This window comes from Myxocyprinus asiaticus, chromosome 9 (genome assembly GCF_019703515.2).
Source record: "Myxocyprinus asiaticus isolate MX2 ecotype Aquarium Trade chromosome 9, UBuf_Myxa_2, whole genome shotgun sequence".
Lineage (NCBI taxonomy): Eukaryota > Metazoa > Chordata > Actinopteri > Cypriniformes > Catostomidae > Myxocyprinus > Myxocyprinus asiaticus.
Window position 1 is genome coordinate 38,956,133 of NC_059352.1, and position 15,284 is coordinate 38,971,416.

General features: G+C 36.5%; 1 protein-coding gene across 3 annotated transcripts; it reads right to left on the reverse strand.

The window, feature by feature from the left end:
* Positions 1-18: 18 nt before the first annotated feature.
* Positions 19-11,594, reverse strand: dnpep (aspartyl aminopeptidase). Of its 3 annotated transcripts, none has more exons than XM_051707693.1 (15): positions 11,508-11,594; positions 10,883-10,973; positions 10,373-10,461; positions 10,068-10,181; positions 8,381-8,506; positions 8,101-8,225; positions 7,879-7,963; positions 6,104-6,211; positions 5,628-5,705; positions 5,426-5,506; positions 5,168-5,328; positions 3,685-3,724; positions 3,486-3,587; positions 2,486-2,653; positions 19-356 (listed from the first exon to the last, which is right to left on the reverse strand). In XM_051707693.1, exons 1-15 carry the CDS (start codon positions 11,511-11,513, stop codon positions 306-308), a joined length of 1,425 nt encoding a protein of 474 aa, XP_051563653.1. In that variant the 5' UTR covers positions 11,514-11,594; the 3' UTR covers positions 19-305. The 3 variants fall into 3 exon arrangements, 2 of the variants coding, with proteins under 2 accessions (XP_051563653.1, XP_051563654.1); XR_007898229.1 differs by lacking the exon at positions 19-356 and adding an exon at positions 2,770-2,938 and having other exon boundaries at positions 2,506-2,653; XM_051707694.1 differs by lacking the exons at positions 19-356; positions 2,486-2,653 and adding an exon at positions 2,796-2,940.
* Positions 11,595-15,284: the final 3,690 nt, after the last annotated feature.

The following is a 15,284-nucleotide window of genomic DNA, read 5'->3' on the forward strand; positions in this document are numbered from 1 at the left end:
ACATGGAGACAGCGCAGGTGAAAATCAAAGGGTTTTTGGTTTTATTAACTTTTATTAAGTTCACAAAGCAGAGTGTATGGCTGGACTGTTGGAAGTGCCACAGTTTATAAAGGTGTGCAGTCTAGTACTGTTTCACCATGAGTTACAACAACTGGGTAGATGATTGAGAGATTATGTAAGACTAACAAAGACATGACAATGACTGATATGTTGAGAAAATGATTCCCATCAAGAGTGGTACTGATTTCTCTATTAATGATGTCCATCAATCCATCAGTGCAGTTCTGGTAAATCCCTCTCACAGTCTAGTCCACAGTCACATTGCTTCGTACAAAGGGGAAGTGCTCAAAGAAGCCCTGCATTTTACAAAAAAGTCAGAACAAATAGACAAATTATTTAACATATCAGACAATTCTTAAGTGTATCATTAGCAGCGTTGGGTAGATTACTTCTTAAATGTCCGGTACAAATTACACTTTTTAGGTAATCTAATCTGATTTTTTTTTTTTTTTTTTTGATTACTCATTGCATGTTTTGATAAATCTAATGATGGATTTTAAATTGAATAAGAACTAAATGTATTAACACTCTTTAATCCTTTAAGATCGAATAGGCCCGCCAAGAAAAATAATAATTATAAAAATATTAATAACTACAGTCTTGACCAACACAAAATAGGTATCGTTTTAAAGCTAAGAAACTGTACTTTACAATGCATGTAGGCATTATTACCAAAACAAAACAAGTGATTTGAAATTTGCAGACAAATCAGAAGTGTTCCGTTTTGATAATTTATGAATAATTTTGCACTGCACATATTCTTGTAATTGATAAAAACATCAAACTGATCAAATAGCCATGTGTCATATGTTGTTGGAAAGCTCTAAAAGAGTAGAATACAGCCAGCCTATTTGTTTTACTCAGAAAAAAAATATAGCGAGTAATAGCTAAGTATATGTCTTTGGCATATATGTTACATGTAAACAAGCTGTGTTTTCGCTTATAACTTCACGAAACATATATGGAACATAAAATCAGGTATTTATCTTTAAAACGAGCCCACAAACAACATAATCGGATGCACAGATCATTAGATAACACTGTGTAACAAATTATTTTTATTTTGTTTTTTCGGACTTTATGTGAACGAAAAGACACACATTCACCCGTTTTCTCATTGGAAATAGGTACATTTCAAAATATCACTGTCCTGGTCACAAAAGCAAAGTTTGTGGGGAATAATAGCCATTTTCTATACTTTTGAGGCATAAGCTATTAGGAAATAATACTTACTACCCAGGAACAAAAATGGTGTTACATAGTGTAATCAACACGAAGCACAATGTGCACACAGCACATAATGTGCTATCTGGCTAAAAACATGTTAGCTTTCCTGGATCAGAAGATTTCATCGGAAATGATGTAGTACGTTGTCCAGCGTCATGGAATGCTAAACCAATCATATTAGGATTCAGATTGCTGCAAGCGGTGGAAGTCATCCAAATGTGGGCAGAGAAGATATTTTAATTTTAATTACATATGGCCATCAGGAGATGGCACCAAGTACATGACACAGACTCAATGATGGCTCAAATGACACAGAATGGGATCTCACTGAAAGAGATCTCATTACTCATGCCTGCATGCTTTGGAGAGAGAGCATGCCTTTAGTCATTTTTGTATTTGCATGTGTAATTAGTTCTTATGAACAATTATTATGTTTTATTTGTTTGGAGAGGCTTTTGGACACATGGAGACATTTTTGGACATTAGGATAATTTATTTTTGTAATGCTATAACTTTTGATTGCTTTTTTGTATCAACACACAATTTTACTCAGTTACAGGTGACATGATTGGGCATGAAAAAGCAGTTTTTCAAAGCAACCTTATTTACACCCTGACATATTTAATGTCAAAGTAAACTTTTGGCGCAAGTTTTTTTTTTTTTTTCAGCAGTTTCTAAGGCTGAGGGTCTCAGAATTTATCAATCTATATCATTAAAAAATCTGAAAAGCTTTCTTTAAAATATCAAACTTTATTTGTTTCTTTATTTTGATACCAAACACTTGACCCTCCTTGTTTTTTTTGTCGAGTTAAGCCTTAAATTTTGGGTATGCCACTGAAACAGGAAATCTTTAAAAACACACTCAGAGACTTAACTTAAAGGGTTAAACATTAGTAAACATAAATCAAACAGCAACTTGCTATTTGTCAGTTGCTGAGTAAAACTAATAATAAAAAAAACTTTTCACTTTTCTACCATGGCCCCTTTAATAATTAAATTTTTACAGAACTGCAAACTTTACATAAAAATACTGATTTGGAGCTTTTTAGATTTATTTTTGTTCTTTTAATACTGCATGATCAAGACCATATGTGACAACTTCAATAGGAACAGAAAATCACTGGTTCTCTGTTTAAGTTTATTTTGATGCACGGGGTGTAGTGTTAAGCTGCCAAGATGTGGTTTAGCTGGGGTTTACCTTAAAGAGGGTGGTGGTCTGTAGGACTCCAGATGTGCAGCACATCTCTCGAATAGAGTGCATGGCAAGCTGTGGTGCCCCGAGATCAAGCACTGCCATACCTAAACGAGCCGCCAAAATCGGCCCAATAGTTGTTCCGCACGGACTGTCATTCCTAACCATCACATCCTAGGAAAAACATACAGGTTATACAAGAAAAAATTCTCTCTAATATCATGCTGTCTATATTACTGCCCATTCCACATAGAGAGAAATTAATATCAGTATTAATTGTGTATACAAACAGAGTTCATGCTGTGCTGGTGACCAAGGCAACATTTTTCATTCCCTCCATATCATTCTTTTTCTCGGCTGCACTCTTTTGTTTATAAATCCCACACAGTCTTGTGAGCAGCCTGTTGCTAGGAGAACGGTTTATGCAGTTGGATGGTATATGCAGAAAGACATCAGGATCTCTTAATACACACAAACATAAATTAACGCTCTAAAACATGTTGGAATATGAGCTTTTGTGCAAAATAAAGTGACATTTTAATTTTTCATGACCATTTTCCACCCTCTCTCTGCCCCGTAAATTTAAATGTTCAGTTTTCTTGCTGCTTTGCTTTTAAAAAACACTTGTTGCATACATCTATAACAGCTACAATATGAGCTTTTGTGCTAAATAAAGTGATATTTTAGTTTTTCCATGTCCATTTTCCTCCCTCTCTCTGCTCCATAGATTTAAATGTTCAGTTTTCTTGCTACTTTGCTTCTAAGAAAGAAACACTTGTTGCATCCTTCAATAACAGCTACTTGACAGATTCATTAAACAATCTGCTCTGAAATGCACTGAAATAGGCATCACTGACATTACGTTACAATGTTGCGGAAGTAAAAAGTGCAGCTTAGATTTAAAAGTACATCAAGCGCTTATCTCAAAAGATCAAGGGAAATTTATCTCCTTATGAGATGAGCAGGAACTGATGAAAGAGAGGAACTTTAACAGCAATCTGCTCACCTGTAAAGGTATGCCCACTTCTCCAGCGATCTCTCGTAATATGGCAGCAGTTACAGCTGTGGTGGCGTAGCGCTGGTTACTGTTAAACTTTATGACTGGACCCTGACACAGTGTGAGAGAATTAGCTGACTGGGCTTTACTGAGGTTATCATGCTTATGTTAAGGAGCGGCTTATACAGTATGTGTTTGTGATCAGTACCTTATGAAAAGCAGGTCTGTGGTTCTCCTCATGTTTCTCTCTGTAAGGGGAAAAATCATATCATATACATCACAGACCTACACAAAAAAAAAAAAAAAAACAGCAGATTACGCAGAAAAAAATTCATGTATTTTATTGATATACTATTATTTCATTATTACATAATTACTACATGCCATAATCCACCATTAATGTTCCACGACTTTCCATTAGAGGAAAATATAGAGCAGTGAACTGCAGTCAGAAGAGAGAAAGATGCCAAATTTACAGTCCCTCGCAGCGAGGGCCTCGCTCAACATCTGTATTTGAAACCCCATTGCAGCAGTGGTAACCATTTTTTTAAATTAAAGCCAGGGTAACAGAACACAAAGTATAATGTGTGAAATGTACACTAAATAATAAAACATTCACGCTGTTAAATAAGGCAGAAATGAATCATCACACTCTGTGAAAAGGGTCCACTGTCATTATTTACTCACCACCAAGTTGTTCCATACCCATATGCTGTGATTTTTTTCAGTGGAACACAAAAGTTAATTGAGTAATATTTAAGGAGCTATTTTCCATACAATAATTGTTTGGTTGTGGTCACTTTGTTTTTGGCACCAGAGCAAACTCTAGAGACTGTTGTGCGTTAAAATGCCAGGAGATCCGCAGTTACAGAAATACTCAAACCAGCCCGCCTGGCACCAACAATCATGCCACGGTCGAAATCACTGAGATAACATTTTATCCCCATTCTGAACAGTAACTGAAGCTTCTGACCCCTATCTGCATGATTTGTTTTACACTGTACTGCTGCCACATGATTGGCTGATTAGATAATCACATGAATAATTAGGTGTACAGGTGTTCCTAATAAAGTGCTTAGTGAGTGTATATTCCAAGTCTTCTGAAGCAACATGACAGCTTTGTGTAAGGAACAGACCAAAAACTAGATTGTTATTCATGGTAAATCTTCACTTCATTGAGGCAGAATCTTATGGTGTTTTTGCATCAATGACGTCAAACCTGCCACAATGCAGCAGCTTGATTTCAGAGCTATGGCAGAAGGAAGGATTATCAGTGACTAACAATATTAATTTTGGTCTGCTCCTCGCACAACAATATCGTATGGCATGAGGAAGCTTGAAATATAGTGCATAAGTCTTGACTACTTTATGATGCTTTTTTGTCCTTTATGGAACTTGACAGCCGTGGTCATTATGAACTGCTGTTGTACAGAAAAGAGCAGAGTAAAGATTCTTCAACATTTCTTCTTGTGTTCCATGCAGAGAAGAACATAAAAACAGTATAGAAGATCAGAAAAACTTGAGGGTGTACAAATAAAGACTGAATCTTCATTTTTGGGTGAACTGTTCCTTTAAAACAAAAATCAAGAATTCGGGTGTCATCATAGTGAATGTCTATTGTCACAAAATAAAAGAAAGGCAACTTTAGTGTTACCATAGAAACACAGAAGTTGCCATAGAGACAGACTGACTGGTAGTTAGGATGTGCAGCATGGGCCATGTCTGCACTGATCATGTATGACAGTGGCACAGCCTCCTGGAAAGCAGTCAGGTTATCATGGGTTGAAGCCAGACGTCGCAGAATCAATTCGGTGAGATTAGATTGAGCTCCCTGAGCACTCTCCGATCCCACCTACAGAGCAATGAAGAAGCCAAAATATTTAGGTGAAGAGACAGAACTGGAGTCTGGTTAAGTATGGATTCAGAATCTGAGGTTTTCTTTGTCTCACCTCTTCATTGTCATAGAGAGTTACCATGCGGATGTTTGGGTCTTTAGCAAGAGATTCAGGTGTGCTGGAGTCCATGAGAGCCTGGGAGAGAGGACATAATAATTACACATTAATTATTCATCAGCACTCCTCAGATCATTTTTAGTGGGTGGCTAGTGAATGACTGAATATTTAAGATGTTGCTCTCTGTGTTCAGACATACCGTGAGAGCGCAGAAACAACTGTGTAGGTTGTCCAGACGAGGAGAGAAGATAAATTCCTCGTAAACACCTCCTAGCGCCTGCGGAGCACAACATGTAAAAACTGACAAGCTCATGAATATTAGTTGAAAATCACTTGTGGGAACCCACCACCATGGTTTTTACAGATATTTTATGTGTAAATTATATGGAAATGATAGCCATTAAAGCTCTTAGCCTTGTTCCTTCGAGATTCTCTAAAGTAATTTTTTATTCTGCTAATGGCCCGACACTTGCTGGTAGTCCTACTATCACATTTAAAGCAGCTTCATCTTCAGTTGGGTAAAAAATAACAGCAATCTTTTTTGCTAAACACAAATGTACCGTTCCTACTAATCCTCTTTATGTCAGCAAGATTTTGTGAAGAAAAAAAAAAAGACTAAAAAGCCAAACTGAGATCTTTGGGTTATCTGTCTACCATGAAGACAAAGGAACATACACCAGGCTGCGTGTCTGCAAGACAGAGCTCAAAGTCCAGCAGAGCATTCGGCTCGACTCTGAGATGAGCACACAGCATCTGGATCAACGCAGGTTGATGTTTCTCTGCCTGAACACACACATATAAAAAGACAGAGACAAAACTATTGCAAACGTAAAACAATTTGCAATTAAGGTTTTGAGCTACAAATTTACAAGTGATGTTTGCAATGTCTGCACCTCAAACAACCACAGACGGAATTGCAAAAACAATGACAATTGTTTTTAAAAAAGTTTCCTGAATTCTCACCTCATCTGCCATATGAGACGGACAAATAGCTAGTCCCGTCCCAAATTCACACCATTGGTTGCACCAATGTTGATTTAGTATTTCATACTGCTCAAACAAAAACAGCAATGTGCCAGTGTTAACACTTTTCGGGAAATCAACCTATGAATGTCTTAATAGTTGTACCTGCATATTAAGCAGGGATTCACACACAGTTTTAAAATACTTTCTCAGATCATAGCTGAATGTGCAGAGACAACTGTGAGGAAGCTATGTGTGTGCAGACATCCTGAAAAGTCTAGATACTGTGAATCTGTGGGGCCTCCAAAACACTGCTTAAGTGTCTCCTGGCTCATCCAATGGTGTTTGAGGTGGAACCACCTGTAACAACATGGCAATGGCAAACACTATAAAATCAGCATCAGATTTAACATGTGGAGTATTTTAAGTAGGGTTGGGAACCAGGAACCAGAAACCAGTTCTTATTCAGAACCAGTTCCAATCTTTTTTTTTTTTCCTTTATCTCCCAATTTGGAATGCCCAATTCCAAATGTGCTTTTAAGTCTTCGTGGTCGCGTAGTGATTCGCCTCAGTCCGGGTGGCGGAGGACGAATCCCAGTTGCCTCCGTCTGAGACCGCCAACCCTTGCATCTTATCATGTGGCTTGTTGAGCGCGTTGCCACGGAGACATAGCGCGTGTGGAGCCTTCACGCCATCCACCGCGGCAACCACGCTCAACTCACCATGCGCCCCACCAAGAATGAACCACATTATAGCGACCACGAGGAGGTTACCCCATGTGACTCTACCCTCCCTAGCAACCGGGCCAATTTGGTTGCTTAGAAGACCTGGCTGGAGTCACTCAGCATGCCCTGGAATTCGAACTAGCGAACTCCAGGGGTGGTAGCCAGCGTATTTTACCACTGAGCTACCCAAGCCCCCCCAACCAGCTCCAATCTTTAAAAAAAAAATCAAGTTATCAAGACTTTCAGTTCAGTTCTATTTCTAGTTCTATTTAGAGAATCAAAAACACTTATTAATCAGTCATAGCAGTTCCTGAACTAATCTGATTCATTTACTGCAGTGCAAGTCATTCATTTTAGCAATGTACAAATGAACCAAGAATTGTTACCTTGTTATACAGTATGGACTAAAGGTTTGTGAGAACTTAACAGTAATTGTATAACACCCAAAATTGGTTATAGGACCAATGACTGTATTACATTTATGCAGAGATTGCATTTATTTAACGCTGCACGCAGTAAAAGAAATAAGAATTCAATTTCTTATGAATTCTGCATTTCTTGCTGAACTTGCAGAGCTTGTTCTCCACAGATAAGCCTGGTATGGTCACCAACTTCACTGAAATCGTTTTTTTGGTATTAGCTAAATATTACTGGCAAGATCATCATTGGTATCATCTGGTGCCGCTAGTTGTGCATAAATGACAACTTAGAAAATTAGTCCCGGGGTTTGTACTTGAAAAGCTTGTATTTGAGTAATCTTACTGTAGTTGTTGCATTACAGGCATCTCCAGAGGAGACAGAGCCAGTCTCCAGCTCCTCCTGTATGGCAGTGGCCAGGAAAGGTGCTCTACAGACACACAAATACAGATACATACTAAGACATGTCATCCTGTTCAAACCAGCACTCCAGTGTCTTTGTCCAACTCTCTACATTTCTCTCTACCATACTTCTACCTATCCTATGAATCATCTTTTAGTGCTCACAGGTGGTTTTCCTTGTTAGGTCCAAAGGAGTCATTGATGTCTCTCTGCAGGTGAATGGCCAGATGGGGAATCCTGAGGATGGGACAGGGAATGTGAACCAGACGCTGCATCAGCTTACCTTCACTCTGTGCACAGACACAAACAAAAAACATAAATAAAGCTGAGTGCCATTCATATATAACTAAAGATCATCAACAATGAGTGACTAAAATGAACCTGGGCTTAGTTCTACTTAGTTTCTACTTAGAATTATACAGAAATATTCACCAAAGAAGATTACCTTAACAATGACACGTCCTGCAACGGTCAGGTCACGATCAAACCATGTGTTCCATATTCCACCTCCATAACATTCAACTCCTACCTGCAGAAAGCCTAACTTTGTCTTCTTCGAGCGCGGCTTCACCTGAGCACACATACATATACACAGGAAATTCATGATTATACTTGTATGTATCTTCTATGCATGTAAATCTTATTTCTAGATGTTTCTGACAATTATTTGGAATAATGTAGTCTGAAGAATGACATACTATGTTACTAGCATGCAAAACTATGATAAATGTTGATAAATTTAAATGATCAAAGCCCTTCACAGCAGAGGCGTAGCCAAAAACAAGACTCTGGGTGTGCCAGAGGGAAACTGGGTGTGCAAGAACTAAAGCACAATAAAGTGACATATAATGAAGTGACTGTTAACAACCCCTGCATCAACTTATTTTTAGCTATAATTCTTTTTTGGCTCTACCTTACATTTTAATGACTTAACTAAACAAATTAATGACACTTTTATCAATGAAGTAGGCAGGCCTTTTAATGTATTAAAATATTAGGCTTAATAATTTGTCATAAAATTCAAATGGTTTTGGAACGGTTCATAATTATTTTCCAAAATATTCTAAAGATACAAAGTCTGATCTTTAAACCAAGCAGGGTTACAGAATTAACAACTAAATGGCATATATCAAGATAAAGACAAATAGGCTAATGGTCAGGAGTAAAGGCATTTTCTCCAAATATTCCACAATATGCATAATATTACAATTAACTTATTTTGCTTATATGGACTTGCGCAATTACCTATACATTCTCCTCCCTGCCCAGTAGGTGGCGATATGCAAAAAGAATGCGAATCTCCAAAAACAAAAGAAGAATGTGATAGTAAAAGTGGAGATTTTTAGTAAAAAAGGACTTAAATATTGAACTGTTTCTAACCCACACTTAACATATGACTTCTAAAGATATGAATTTAACCTCTGGAGTAATATGGATTACTTTTATGCTGCCTTTATATGCTTTTTGGACTTTCAAAGTTCTGGTCACCATTTACTTACATTGTATAGACCTACAGAGCTGAGATAATCTTCGTTTATGTTCAGCAGAAGAAAGGAAGTTATACACATCTGGGATGACATGAGGCTGAGTAAATGGGAACATATTTATTTTTGGGTAAACTATCCCTTTAACAAAAAACAAACTGGTTTTGGCTGAATTAAGACAGCTCTTTCAGTTGATGACAGTATTCTATTGAAGACGTATTGAATTTCTTTCTACACTGAAAGTGACGCGAAAGCTCCCATTATAATTACTAAAGCTCGTGCCCCTGCAGCCCCCCTTCTGTGCACACCAATGCTCTAAAGCATAAACTTTATTAATTTAAAGTGCACACTTTTTCCTCAGTCACGCGCTCTTCGTCTGTTGCGAGAGTGCGTGTGAGAACTGAGATGACCTCCATAACACATTGGGTATTTTTATTGTCATTATCATTTATTAATTATATTATATTATCCGTAATCAATGCATAGAAGTTTTAGCATAATATTGATGTGTTTTACACCGCTACATACTATAATTAAGCGTCCAAAAATCCATCATTTAATTTGGTTGTGCAAGCTTATGTACTTGGTGACATTTGCACACCCTGGCACACACTGCTTCACACTGCATCATGTGTCTGACCCTCTCACCCTAAGACATGGACTGTCCGTATGAGCCCCGATCATGGAAAAACCATTTCCAGGTTTGTAGAGACCGCCCACAGCAAAGGCAATAATGGAGGAGTAATTCCTGGTTACAAAGTACTGCATGAGGAAAGGGAAAGACAACCTTGATTAATTATATTTAATATGAGCAGCATTTTTCATTCTACATTTTGTGTAGAAAGGATTGGTGCTCTCCCCATATGCTTGAAAAGGTCCGAAAATATTGCCTTAAAAAGAAATATTTATAAAACATTGCTATTTACAAAGTATACTAGAAATTTAACACACACCTTGCTTGCTGGTTTAATATCCCAGTGTTCAGACTCCTTGAGCTCAGTATAACCTGCCCTCAGCAGGCGAGATTTACACTCCTCCACCACTGTAGAGAGGACAGAGAAGGATGAAAGAAAAGAGAGGAAAAGTGAGATATAGAGTGTAAACTTAACTACAACTGAACTCTTGCATGTTCCAGGAAATGGAAATTATAAGTTCACTGAAGTGGCAACACAAAGCCTGTGATCCAGGGTAAAAGTGAAATGACTCTTTCTGAGACAAGTTCAAGATCTCATGTCTAAAGCTCTATTAGCCAGGATGGACTAATGTCCAAGACTCGTATCTTGTCAGATTTGTGGAAAGTTGGCTCATATTATAGACAAAGGGTAACTGATATAATTAATTTCACAAGCACATCCAATGTAGCAGAACGGTACATTAATGTCTCACACTCTAGGACTGCAACCATCAGAGGCATTAATTGACATGGCTTGCAGTTAATATATAGGAAAAGATGGCATTCTTACCATGATAAGGTGAAACTCCTTTATTGACAAAATTAAGAAACTCTTTGGCAGCTGCCTGCACGGCTTCTTTGGAGCTTTTCATGATGAACGACTGTGGAAACACTCAGGAAAATGTAAACATAAACACATGCAGAGGCAGCAGTTCATTTTCATTTCATTTGTCATTTATTTGCTTATTTTGGCATTTCTACAACTCATGACAATTCAATCCACCCAACATCATTCTTTTTTTTTTCTTTCTTTCTTTCTTTTTAAATGTCCTTAAAGGAATAGACTGAAGCCAAAACTTATTATGCCTACACTTTCAACTCCTCTAATTTAATATTCTCTCTTTAACCATTTCCATTTGCAGTCCTTTTCAAACTCTTAAGAAAGGGAAAAAACAAAACAAAGAAAAATGTGCTGATGCACATGACGTGAATGCCCGATGAATGGCACACAACACAAAAATCCACAAATCAAGTAATCGGCTCCTATTTAAAGAAACATCTATGTGCAACACGGGACACATGAAAACAAAAAATCAGAATCCCCAAAATCAGATACTGACACACTCACTGGAAGGCAATTCAAATCTTTACAAACGAGCACAGCACTTTTAAATCAGCCTGTCAAGTCTTCTTACCTGCATATACTGTATAATGAAGTTGACTTTCACACGCAAAGCATAAAAGCAGGAAACTGACGTATGATAGGAATATTCCGCAATAGATTTGCTGCGCTCCGGTAGCAGAAGGCTTGTACCCTCTAGTGGTTGGAGGTGCAATAGCCATCAGAGTTAGATTAAAGATGTAGTCCACCTATCTAATTGCAGAGGGTTTTCTTTTTAATTGTAATATTTCTTATTTATTTGTTATATAATTTTTTACATTTATTTATTATTATTTTTTTGCTTTAGAACTGTCACTTTAGTTACGTGATTCAATTATTCATTTATTTATGTTGTATTTTAAGTTGTATATTAGGCTTGCTCCAAGAAATATATAAGAAATATATAAAAAGTAACACCAAGCTTTGGTGAGTCTGATTAAAAAAAAAAATAAATAAATAAAAAAAAAAAAAAAAAATTGTTTATTATGTTTTTGAGACGTTACAGACATTACATCAGAAATTAGCATAAATAATTCTGATACAAAGTAACAGCCAGCATCATCCAATCACTGCCAACCATGTTAAAATAAAATTTTGCATGAAACAATCTGAATCTATGTACTGATTACCATTGTCCCATGATTGCCAAACATGTTGAGTGGTCCAAACATCATCTGCAGCCTGAAACTGAACTTTTGACCTGATGTTAGAAGTGAATGCACTTGGCTGCATAGGAAAGCAATGGGATGCTCCCTTGCTCCCTAATTAGGGAACGACTTAACCTCCAGTGTGCTGTCTGTCGAAATGCACCTCATTTTCATAATAACTTGTTATACAGCATCTGAAAGCAACATTTTCCAGCTTTTGGTTGCATCCATTGATTCTCAATGTGATAATACACAGCGAATATAGGATAAATTAGTCATTGTGGTCATTGTGTTTAACAACGTGCTGTTTCATGATAAATCGCTGGAATTTTTTTAATGGCATATTAGATTAAATTAGAGACTACTCTTTTGACTCAAAAAGGTTTAAGGTCTCTTACCAGATGTAGTTTTGTTGCTTTTTCTCCCAAAGACAAACTCAGCTGAGATCTGCGGCATGTTGTCTTGTCACATGACTCGGTGGGTTGAAAGTTTAACATTTTAATGACAACCTAGAGTCTCCTGAACTGAGATCAGTCAGTTTAAATGAAATGACATTATGCATTGCCAATAGCCAAGCCAAAACATAATGCCCATACATATGGACAAATGTTTCAGGAGGTTAATATAACATATGGCAATTTTACAATTAAACAAATTATTTTGTTGTAGGAGTTTTTCTTTAGGATTACTTGAATACTACTGCATATTTTCATGTAGTTTTTTATTATAATTTTTTTGCCCAATCCTGTCTAAATGAGGGCCAACACTATCTTTTTTTTACCTGTATTAAATTTGCTTGAAATTAAGCTTGACATCTGAGTGATATTTGGCAGCAGCATTCTTCATAGCCTGGGTTTCAGGGGTGTGCCATATTTTCAGCCACACCACATTTTCATTCAATCAAAAGCGAAATGTCATCACTTTTACATGAATAATAAAATGGCAACATCTGATAGTGAAAGGTCACACTCTCTCATTAAAGCAGTTTCCTAGAAAACTGGAAATTTTCCTGTTGCTATGGATTTAAAGACATGAAAAATCATAATAATCTGTTTTAGGCCAATGTGGTCCAATGACTGTTCATCATCTGTTTGTGTTTATTTTTATATCAGATATTTAACATTAAAAAAGGGGTAACACTTTAAATGAATGTTCCCTTTGTTAAGGGTTTATAAAGGGGTTTACTACTGAATAATTCATTTACAACTGCATTATAAATAATTGTATGTAGCTATAACAACATGCATTAAAAAGGGTGACTTTTTTCCATACTTTCCAAATAGTAAGCCATTTTGCCTCACATGTTATAAATGCTTAACAACACTTATTCAACATAACCAAGAAAGAAGTCTACCTCATTGTTTTGAGTTAATTTGTGCAATTTTGTAGTTTCATTTAGAGGTACCAATTAATATCAAACTACAACAATTGATTTGACAACTTCTATTTTGGAAGACTGGAGAGCATGCAGAACTTGTCGTGGTAGATTTCTTCACAACAGCAATAGAAGTGCAGTCGAGTCAAAGATTTCTGGATATGCAAAATTCTGATTCCAAAACATTTTATTCAAACCACCCGGCCAGGGGAGAAGTTCCTGCTTTCTGCCCTCCTTACTTTATAACAGGCTTATATAGGATGTACTTATGTATAGTTCCTTTGTTTAATATATTACATGTGATTTTCTCTTCAGCAGATTTCCATGTGATATCAGCAAAATATCTTTTAGGATGCATTTGTATACATTTTATGTTACCCCAAGATTGTCATACAAACTGATAATAAGGAGCATGCTCTTTATAATAAAGAGACATTTGTCTTTTGCTCAAAAACAGGATGTTCCATTTGAACTTGTGTTCACATAATGCTTTTTCTAGCTGCAAAGTACCTAACTATTATATTTTCTTTCACACTAGCAAAAGCATAACTATTTCAATTTATATGCATAAAACACACTATAATCACTTCATATAGTTACATACTAAATGATTAAATGAAAATATACCATATATTTTCCCCCTTTGGGACTCTATAGAGTCCCACTACTTAAGCCTAATTCAAGAGTGCTACTTCATAATCCAGTCCCTTAATTTAACACAGTCTCTCTGATCAGATCATGGAACAGCACTCCTGTGGAGCATCAGGACCAAACATCTCCTCCCACTCTTATCAAGGGAGGAGTAAAAGATCCTGTCTTCCTACACTCAAGAGATAGAATATTGTGTTTTAAGCATGAGCATGTAAATGTTTCAGCACTTGCCCGTGGTTTCACGGTTATGTAGAATATAACAGAAAATATCATTCAAAATCATAACATTTTGATTATAGTAGCATGAAAATAAAAAATCTAGTAAATAAATAAAAAACAAAAAATAAATTAAAAAAAGTTCCTTTCTTTCAAAAGATCCTGTTAACAAAAGATCTTCAAACCAGTTACTTTGCGTAACGTAGAGGGTCACCTCCAGGGAGAGGTTAGGCTAGCACTTTCACCCCGGGGCATGGCTCATCATTCATTTCCTTATATATCTATTCAGTGGAGGAATCAATTTCCTCCCATTTTGTTCTTTCTGTCCATCCAGGAGAGTTGCCATTGTATTTTGGTGGACCATTCACATTGATCAATGTCATCTGCTTCACTGTTGCTCGGATCAAGTATGATTTGATCAATGGTAACACACAACAGAATATTATTCCTCCCACAAGGATTGTTATTCCAATCATTATACCAATTTTAGCCAATCAAGCACCCCATTTCTTGAACAATTCTATTTAAATTGTTATAAAGAAACAAGACAAGCAATCTTAATCTTTAGTCACCACCATGTTTTTTTCCATTCTTCATTACTATTAAAATGTACATGAGTTCAATAAAAGCATAAGTAAAAGTAATAAACAATCTTTCAATCTTAATTATTCATCATACAAGCATTCCCAGGTTTGTTTAAAACTTCTTTAATACATCAGGTACTCCTTTGTCTGTAACAGTTCTCAAAACCTTACCCCCAAAACCAATCTATAAATAATCTTCTACACAAGGTATGATCCCCTGATGGCACAGTGATAGAATGCATGGTATTTAACACTTGTATTATCTGTTTTAGTAAAATTTAGTTTCTTCTACACCTCTGTTTTGATGCTTCTGACCTAAAAGCATCCATCAACTTCCT